The sequence below is a fragment of the Corvus hawaiiensis genome, chromosome 5, assembly GCF_020740725.1.
Source record: "Corvus hawaiiensis isolate bCorHaw1 chromosome 5, bCorHaw1.pri.cur, whole genome shotgun sequence".
Classification (NCBI taxonomy): domain Eukaryota; kingdom Metazoa; phylum Chordata; class Aves; order Passeriformes; family Corvidae; genus Corvus; species Corvus hawaiiensis.
Window position 1 is genome coordinate 23771350 of NC_063217.1, and position 10204 is coordinate 23781553.

Genomic DNA, 10204 nt, shown 5'->3' on the forward strand with positions numbered 1-10204 from the left:
GATCTTCCTAATTTTTCAGAACAAGTAGAAGGTCTGTGTTTTATAGCCTGTGGATATTTCATTTTCCAGTATTGGTTGTGAGGATGACATTATGGCTGATATTACTTCACTGTGTATGTGTTGGTTTTTCCAGTTGGGGTAGGAAGGGTTCCTATGTTTGAAATTCTTACATATGTATATATCTATAAATACATTTATCAGTGTTGTTATTATTGATTGTATTATTCCCATTTTTAATTTAAGGAAATCTACATGCTGTCCATTGAAAGTCTGGCTGAGGTAACTGCTCGTTGTATTGAACAGCTTCATAAAGTAGCAGAATTAATTCTACATGGGCAGGAAGTAGAAAAAACAGCTCAAGATCAAGCAAAAGTACTGACAAAGTGAGTATTATGTACTTCATATATGAACATTTGACATTTGCATAGAACTTGTCAAGTTCCATTCAGCTTGTAGGCACAGCATGTTCATGGATCAACAAACAGCATTGGTTTCAGGGGTCCTGGTGCTGTATTTTCCCATGCAATCAGGTTCTGTAGGCTACCTGTCATTTTTTGACATGGCTGACATATACATGTTCACAAAAACATGACCTATACACAAGCTAAAAGTTGTTTCTGCTCCAGCAAGCAAATGTCAACTTGGGTAGCATTTCCTGTTCCCTCTGCAGAAGATACTGTGCCTGCATATATGGAATCTGCTCTTAGAGTGTGTAATGCAGTCTTATTATCTAATAGTTTCATTATCTAGTGTTTATCTGCCAAAAATATACAAAAATCAATCTGTAGTTCTAAACAATAGACCACATTTGTCAGCAACTTTGTACTCAACCATAATGAAATACCCAGAAATTCAAGAAGCCAGTCTGTCTAGTGGGACTCCACATTCAGATCTCAAGCTCTCTGTAGTCATCAAGTGTACTGATTTCAGTAAGTTTTAATGTTAAGATATTTTAAACAGTTGACTCCTAAATAAGTAAAATATTTAACCAAGTGCTTATCCTTAAGAATGCTACAAAGAATAGCAAAGTCCATAGGAACACTTCAGACTAAAACAAAGCACTTACTAAGTTTTTTTCAGAATCAGAGCTAAGGTGTGGTACACCTTGAAGAATGAGGTCCTATGGGATGCACTTGTGAATTCTAGGAAAACAATGAAAGATCTCAGAACAGAACGAGATCTTGTTCTCTCGTGTTTTAACCACAAGTGTGCTTTCACTTCTAGCACAGAGTAGATGTTTTACTGGTCACATAGGAAAATTCTCACTGTTCTCATTCAAGTTTGATTTATTTCCAGCAGTATTCCCAGGAGTTGTGTTGCTGCAATCGTCAGAAAAACAATAGTTGAACTAGAAGTTTAGAATTTAAACAAGTGAAACATTGCACTATCGAAAAGACTGGTGTGTGGAACAAGATATCGTTTTGTTGCTGTAGTCAGCAGTGGATTTTTCAGTGAAAGAATATAAAAACTTTATCATGAACAGTCTATGCCTAAATATTTTAAAAATATTTAGAAGCAAAATTGCTTTAAGAACATCTTGGCTTCCAAGATAAAGTTTGTCACAGGGTTTTTATCTATTGATAGGTCAAGGATGTATTTTTATATTGTCTCTCTTGTTTTTTTAAACCAGTTTAACAAGTGCCATGTGCAATGAAGTTTCATCTTTATCAAAGAAGTTTTCTGATTCTATAACAGCAGCTGGGGTAAGATGACAGCATTTTGTGTAGCATTTGGGCTTTTTTTAACATAGTTCACCTCTTGAAACAGAAATTCTTACGTGAGTCCAGTGGCTTTATATCAGCAAAGCGGCTACTTCTTTCCTCAGATCAAGAACACAGAGCATTTTTACAGCAGAAAAGGTCACAAGCCTTGATAGATGACACTGTGTCCCCTGCCTTCTCTCTTTCTAGAAACCATTTCCTGTTTTTCCTGATCACCACTCAACACTTCTTATCTTCTCACATTGAAGGGCCCCACATTTGAAGTTACACAGCTTGATGATAATTTCTTCTCCAACTCAGCCTATCCCTTTCGAACACATTTGTGTAAAAGTCATTAGCAGATTGTATTGCAGTACCTTAAGATGGCTTCACGAGTTGTCATCTTAGCCTTTACTAGATCCCCTGCCTTAGTACTGCAATGTTTTCAAAAGGTTTAAGAGGTTAGAAAACCCATTTGGTCCGTCTTAAAAAAAATCACTCTGTCTTCTATCACAAGATATTCTGTTTGAGAACATCCATTTATCTGTGAACGTCTTTGCTAGAAATAGAATCCTGTCTTTCAAGATGCTTCAAGGATGACTGACATCTAAGTATTATAGCAGGATTTGGAGGTAAAAATTGTGCAGTTACTGAAATTGTTCTGTAAACATCAGAGAAGAACAAATTCTGGTTCTCCTGATGGCTCCATGAAAACATGAATGTACTTCAAAGGGAATTCTTCCAGTTCTCCCATTAGTTCTTCCAGCACATCTCTGAACATGTTTTTTCATAGTCATTTGTACAGAACATGATTTATTTCTTTGCTTTTATTCTGAGTGATTTACACAACTTCCAATTAGTCTAGGAAAAAAATGCTTATTTTGCATTTTGGGATTGTTTTTTAGCATATATCTGTGGGACACTTGCAATAAATATATGCACAAATATATAAAAATAAATTGCACACAAAATATTAAACTAGCCCACTAAACGGTGCATTCTGTAATGGATTTTCTAGTAACTGAGAGTAAAATTGTACTTCTTTTCTCTAACCATCTCTCCTCGGTTCTGCCATCTTTCTCAAATCTAAAATTAAGAAGTTTCATGTTTCTATAAATCTGTAGTATGAGAGCTACAAGGTTGTAAGTGGAAATCCTTCAGTTAAATTAATCAGTATTGTGTTCAGTATTGAAAGAAAACAACTTTTGGTGGAGGTTACTGTTATTCTGAAGAACCACAATGCAAAGAACAGTGAGAATAAAAAAGGGAGGAACTTTTGCCATTTTAAAAAGCAGCGGAACTAATGAATCTTGATTTTTTGGTCTCTAGTAGTGTCACTAGTAATTGTATCCATCTTTCTTCCTATCTGGTTGTTGAGAAGAATGTCGTGCATGCTGTGCTGTTTCACTGGCCAGCCTGCACTGTCCAAAGCAACATATGCTGCCTCCAGTTTGGGGATCTGAGTTTCAGCTGGTTTTCCTTCTGCAGGGGAGCTACTCTGGACCTTTCATTTCATCCTAACCACAGATATTTGTGTAACTTCTAAAAACTTCGTTTTTCTTCTGATGTGTGTTTTTCCTTTTTGTGTCCTTGAAAAAAAGAAAGGGGTTAAAAATTTTGTGGGATGTTAAAAGGTCACTGATAGACAGATAGACAAACAATGTTGTTACATAAACCTCACACCTCTAGGAAAGTAGGCAGTTTGAAACTCTGTGGCACATGAATTAATGAAGAAGTAAAACCTTGGACCTCTCTTACTTCAGCTCTGTGATAGAAATACATAGGGTGTACTGAGGTGTGTTTGAAATGTGGACACAGTTACCAGGAGTACTGAGATCAACAGTCTGAATAAGAATCAAGGTGAAAGAAGACCTTTATAGAATTCATAAAACCATCATAGTCATCTCAGATATCAGTATATTTGTGTTAAATGTATTTCTTGATGTGGCATTTCATTCTGTTTCCTGGTTTACAGAGCAATATGAAGGCAGAGGTTCTTAACCCCATCATCAACAGTGTGCTATTAGAGGTAAGCTCCACCTCTTCACATTAGAAGATGTTCTAATACAATTGTTTGAAATGAGACAGGCACATTTATTTCTAAAAGAAAAGTTATTTTAAAATTAGTGACAATATCATTCTGACTGTTCAGTGCCAGCTCATAAATGTCCTAATTTTGTGTTCAACCTCTCCCACAAGCACTGTAGTAGTGAGGTTGCATTTACTGAGGATTCTTAAGAGCTGTATGACTGAAGTGAGGCTGGCCAGCTCTGAAGCTCTGCTGGTGTATTGGTCAGAGCACAGCAACAAGTTGCAGTTTCAGACTATCTGCTTTAAAATTTGCACTGTAGGTATATGCTACAGTGTTTCCCATCTGCAGGCATTTAGTTTTCTACAAAGATTCACAGTCTAGCAACAGCCTTGGTCAGCACATGGATAACCATGTGTCAGACCACCAAAATGTTCATGAGCAATTTCTTTTATTTGACACCATGGTCTATTTTTCTTCAGGAAAGCACAGTGAGTAAAACATACCTCAGTTTTACTAAGAAGAGGTTGAGATGAAGTAATAGCCTCACAAAGTCCTAAAACTCAAGAGTATCTGCAGCTCTAATTTTTAGCTCTGTTAGTTAGAACACACTTCTCTTAAAACATAAATAAACATAAAGTAGTGACCATAAATTGTCATTCTGTATTTAATAGCTGTGTTCTCTTAAAAATAAGGAGAAGATTGCTTTACAATAAGCAATTTTGCACTGAGTTAACAATACCCTTATGGAAAATTATGGAAAGTTGAATAGAGCTGTAGTGAAGACTACCATGCAGTTCCTTTTGTTATAGGGTAATTTTGCTGTTGCTGCTGATTTATCTTCATGTGCTCCAGGAACTGCAAAATCTAGGAGTATTTAGAATTGTGGAATACAATGTTTTGTACTTCATAAATCCCATCGTTGTATACAAATATGTATTAATACAGCCTAGGATCATGGAGAATTACAAGCCACTATACTGTTCAGTATTAGAAATTCCAAAAATAGTACTACGTGTTAAAACCATTATAATTCAAACTGTTAATTTCAGTGACACTTCTTCCACCTACAGCAAATTCAAAATTAGTTCAGTTGATGGAATGACTAGCTGGTTTGTTTTTAAAAAATCAAATCTACTTCTGAACACTGTGGCATTTTATTCTACTCATATTACCAACAAAACTGCCCAAGAGTTCAAACTTAGGGGAAGCCAGATTTTTGTATACTGATTCAGGTTATGCTTGTTAGCTGTAAACTGGTGTATTTTATCATTTTTCTTATCTACAGATTCTAAAATCTTGTGTGAAGACATATGCTAATATAGAAAAAACTACAGTGTAATTTTTGAAGTACATGGCAGCTGTACTGATGTACGATGTTTTCTCTCCCCATTAGGGCTGCAACAGTACTACTTATATTCAGGATGCTTTCCAGTTACTGCTTCCAGTTCTGCAAATTTCCCATATCCAGACCAGTTGTTTGAAAGCCCATGAGTGACAGTTTCCCAGGAGCTGTCACCTTGAGAGCAACCACAGACCCAATGTCTTCAGCTGTGCCAAGAGAAGAGCTGGTACAAGAGATGTCTGGCCACTAGAGTTCTTTGAAGACACTAAATGCAGTTTTGCACATACAATACTGAACAAAATTTTAAAACTCTTTCAGACTTTAGAAGTAGTTAGTAAAGTGAGTAGTTTCTTTTTCAGTACAGTTGATGCTTTGCATTAATTTAAATGGAAGTTTACTGATATTAGAGTTGATTTAAATATGGATTCTAAATGCTGACCCTTTCGTTTGTAAACAATGTATGCAACAAATTGGAATGTAAAGTTTCTTAAAACACTTCACTTCAGATTACCATTTCTATTGTTTGTATAGCTGTCAGTTAAAAAAGTGTATTTCAGAAGCTGGTTTCAGTATTTAATTTTCGTCAACATGAACAAATTATCATAGTGCTGAGCTTGTTAAATATTATTTCCAGTAGCAAATAATAACATCATATTAATATGTACCATTAGCATAACGCTTTGTATTGAAGGAGTTGCATAGCAATAGGTATTAACTTTACTAAATGAAAATTATGGAGGATATGCATAAAGAATTATACTGAAAAGAAATTTTTTGAGCCAGTTACAATTATGGGTATAGCCCTGTATTTGCTGACCCATAAGTTTATATTAATTTAGGTCTATTTCTTCATTTCAATGGTTGAACAACACAGCAGACAAAAGTAATCTTTTTAATATGCAAGGAACAGAAAATTTCCTTTTTGATTGGCAATTGAAACACCTGCTAAACAACCTTCTCTCAGATGTGTTACAGGGTTAACTCTTTGAGGTTTACTGATACCTACAGTTCAGAAACAGAAGTTGTAGTAAGAAGTTAGGAGGGAATTGCTTTGGGTGTGGAGATCATCTGTCAGAGCAATCACCTTTTTTTCCGAGGCAATAGTTAGGGCATAAACAAGCAACGGGAATGACATTTCATAACAACACTAGCAACCATGTAATTTGTCCATATCTTTAGTTTAAAATCTTGATTTGTGGACCTAAGAATTTGTTTAGGCTAGTTTCCTTCTTAGACAGGAAGAACCTTTCAATATTTTACATAGCCTGTTCTCTTGGATTTTTGTTATTATGTTTGTTTGAACTATTTTGTATTTTTTTCTCTTTATATACTCATGAATTGTATTTAAACGCTAATTTTTACAGCTAACATTTTAATACATTTAAGCATAGTTCATACATCATAAAAATAATGAAATAGAGCGTGAGGAAGTTTCTGTGTTTGATGGAAAAGAGAAACCATGTATCTGCTTTTTACATGGTAACTTCTTTGAGTACAAATAAGAAGACAGAAAAGTCTTTTTGTGTTTTACACTACTGTGGTCCCTGTTCTGCTGTCACACTCACTGTGACTTTTCCATTTTTTGTTATTTAGAGATGAAATTTTCTCTATTCCTGAAATAAGGTTTATTATGCAAAATCTATTTTCTGGCACCCTGTAATTTAACAGACGTGAGATACCTTTCTGGGTAAGTAGAAGTACAGTCTTCGAATTCATTTGCACAGGCTGAATATAATCTCAGAAACCTCAGGGAATAATGTTTGAAATTATTGAGGGGCATTCTTAAGATAAAGATTGCTTGTCTGAGATACTCCTTACTAGAGGTTTCACTGTCTTGCTTAAATTATGCATTTATGAATAAAGTAGCTTACCCTGAAGTAAAAGAAGCTATAAAAAGTAACATGGAGACTTAAAGTATTTACATCCATACAATGTAGGAAGGGAAACAGGGCAGGATATGAGCATAGGGATACTCCCATCTGATCTTAGGATCATCTTGTCCTAGGAAAACTGAAGGTTTTATCTTTAAATCAATTTTAGGTAAATAATATTTCAGTAGAGAAGTACTGTCTGGATGTAGCCAGAATATTTTGTTTACACTGATCTGTATTTTTCCACCAATCAAATAAATCATTTGAGATACTGAACTGAGACAGTACACTAAAAGGGAGTGGTTTGAATAATAATGCGATGGGAGTATATTCTCAGTGAAGTAATTTACTTTCTAATTTTGTGATTTACCTTTGGAATGATGAATGTGATTTTACTGGGAGACTGGCAAAAACAGATGCTGCCTTAAACTTTTAATGGAGAGTGTTCTTTCTTTTATCACCACCCTTTTCAGGTCAGTACACTGAGTATGCCTTGGCACTTGGAAATCTACTGGGTTTTAAATACTTGTGAAAATTACCTGTTCCCTTGAGCAGTTGTGTTTTCCATGGCATTCCATTCACTTTTGAGGACACACACCCTGTTATGCAGAGACAAAGGAGGCAAGCTTGTGCACTGACTAAGTTAGAAATTTATCAAGAGAAGACTTAAAACAATGTCTGCATACCTGCAGCCTTGCAGATGATCCACAGTTACAGGTCATCACTGAAGGATGAGCTCGAATTAGACAGTAAATTAAAGAAATAATTTACTGTATATTAAGGATATTGACTTCTTTTTTTTTTTTCGTGGATGTGGGTTTGGGTTTCTTTTAGGTAAACAAACCAAAGCAAGCTGTAAGTTGTTTACTGCTTTTAGGGTATAGTCTATTCATGTGTTAACATCTCTTTCCCATGAGTTCCTCCTACATTCCAGCTTCCATTGCTAGAGACAGCTGAACAAAAGAATTGTCTCTTCTGCTTTTGATCATGCTGCTTAAATCACCCACTGAAGCCGTTAATATCTTCCTCCAAAATGTGCCTCAGTCATATCATACAAAATCAGTCATTACCACTTGGGATGCTTTTTAATGATGTCCAGTGTCACTCGCCAGTCAGGATTCATAACAATTTCAAGGAGTCTGAAACGCTGCAGTATTTTGAATGACAAATACAGATTTTGCCCTTTTTTTCCTGATTCACAGAAGTGTTTTTATCATACAAGCATTCACGCGGCTCATAGGATTATCTTTGAGACATTCCAGTTCTATTTCAGATGACAGCCCCATCCTCTCCGTTAGTCTCAGTAGAATGTAGAGCATGGAAAAGGACTTTCCCGAGTTCTTTTTAAAACCATCTCAGAGCAAGGCTTAATGTGATACCATCAGCCTGGCTGACCTACTTTGAAGTTCTTACAGTTGGACTGGAAAGCCCTCTGGACTTTAAACACTTTGTTCTGTCTCAGGTCAACCTTTGTTGCTGAAGCTGCTTTTATTGTGCAATTTGTACATTTTCCATGCTGTCTCCTACTTCAGCATTCATATTGATGATGGTGTGGAGTTTTAGAATTAAAATTTGAAAATAAAATGTCAAAAATGCAGCTGTATTAAAAAGGTGGGAGACAGAAATTATTTTCAAAAGAAAAAACAAAAGAATGTGTTCTTTGGAAATATGAAGAGTTTTCAAGGTTGGATTAGAGAAAAGCCTCTGTAAAAAAATTTTTCAGCATTTCTCAGAATAAACAAGAGATGACATCTGAGTAGCTCAGCAGAACAGGAATAATGCACTTCTGAAGTAAAATGAAAATCTGCATGAACTTAAAGGAAGTCAGAAATGAGGACATTAAAAGAGGAAGAGCTCAAAGGAAAGAAGACAGTTAATTTGGTCACTCTGGATGTGCAGTGCTCATTCTCCCTCTATTACCTGCACGGAAAAAGTCCCTGGGCACACATTTGCTAAGAACTCCTTAGTAGTCTCCTGCTTTGATCTCCTCTTCACAGCCTCCCTTTACAGCCTTTTGAGGATGTACTCAGAACACCAGGTAATTCAAATAATTTTTAAACACCTTCAGAAATCTCTCAACCCATTTAGTAGATTTGGAAAAATGCAGCCCTGCTTTTCCTGCCCTTTGTGATCTCAGAGACTCTATCAGCAGCTTATCTGATGCTGGCATTTAAGGTAGTCTTTGCCTTCCCTCCAGTTCCCTTTGCCAGTTCAGCCCCGTGTCCATTTTGCACATTCTCTGCTCCATCAGTTCCTGTTGGGGTCCCTCCCCTGCCGTGTAGCCCTGGGAGAGGGGCCCTGAGGGCACAGACACGGGGTTCCCCTGCCCCTGCTCAGCCTCGTTCCCATTGGTTGGTTTGTGTTCCCTGCGCGGGCAGAAGGACCCCTGGTCCCGTGACTGGAACAGTTCCTTGGCAGAGCTCCGGCCATGCGGCTGGAGAAATAAACATCTCTCTGAAACAGCTATCAAGAATCTGTCTGTCCGTATATATTTCCTTTCCACGGGACTCCTGGTTTGATATATGCGTGTTGCAGGATCCCCACTGCAACAAATGGTGGAGATTTGTGAGCAGAACGATCCCCGATCCCTAAGCGACTGATTTGTGTGAGTAAACCCTGGAAACTTTGGATTCCTCTTCTTGGTTTTGCTTTGCTATTCCATATCTAAACTATGGAGGAACCGTGGGAAGACTCTTGGCTCTCAGAGCCGCATATGGACATTTATCTTAAACTTAAAATGATTCTTGAACAACGATTTGTAAATTTTAGCTTGATTCAAGCTCAAAAAGAACTGAAACACTTCCTGGCATGGTTGTTTAAGAACTTTTTCTATGTTTCTTGGGATTTAATTCTTACCAAGGGCTTTTGGAAAACCGTTTGGACACAGTTAATACTGGAGTCAAAATATATGCCGATGGAAGAATATTTTCGTGAATATTATTTAGTTACCGAGACTGTTGAGCAATGTCAGCTGTGTCCTGGTGAAGGGAAGCGTGGCGCAGGGACCGTGCGGCCCAGGCCACGTGCACCGAGCGCTCTGAGAGCAGCAGCGAGGCAGTTCCCGCGCGCGGGCGGAGCCACGCGAGCCGCAGTGTCGGTGGCGGAGCGAGGAGCGGCGGGACCCGGCGGTGCCCGCCCGGTCCTGTGCAGCGCGTGGTGGAGCGAGCCCCGTGAACGCCCGACCGAGAGGGGCGGCGCGCGGGCAGCGGCTGGCGGCGGTGGAACGGAGCCGCGCCCAGCCGAGACGCGCGCTGGAGCA

At 37.8% G+C, this 10204-nt stretch overlaps 1 protein-coding gene across 2 annotated transcripts in view; it reads left to right on the forward strand.

Annotated features, from left to right (window-relative positions):
- FAM114A1 (family with sequence similarity 114 member A1) overlaps positions 1–5637 on the forward strand; it is a 32667-nt gene extending 27030 nt beyond the window's left edge. For both annotated transcript variants that reach the window (XM_048304444.1, XM_048304445.1), the window contains exons 11-14: positions 244–383; positions 1631–1703; positions 3676–3729; positions 5126–5637. In XM_048304444.1, the coding sequence (XP_048160401.1) occupies positions 244–383; positions 1631–1703; positions 3676–3729; positions 5126–5227 (369 nt within the window). In that variant the 3' untranslated portion in view covers positions 5228–5637. The remainder of the gene's footprint in view (positions 1–243; positions 384–1630; positions 1704–3675; positions 3730–5125) is intronic.
- Positions 5638–10204: the final 4567 nt, after the last annotated feature.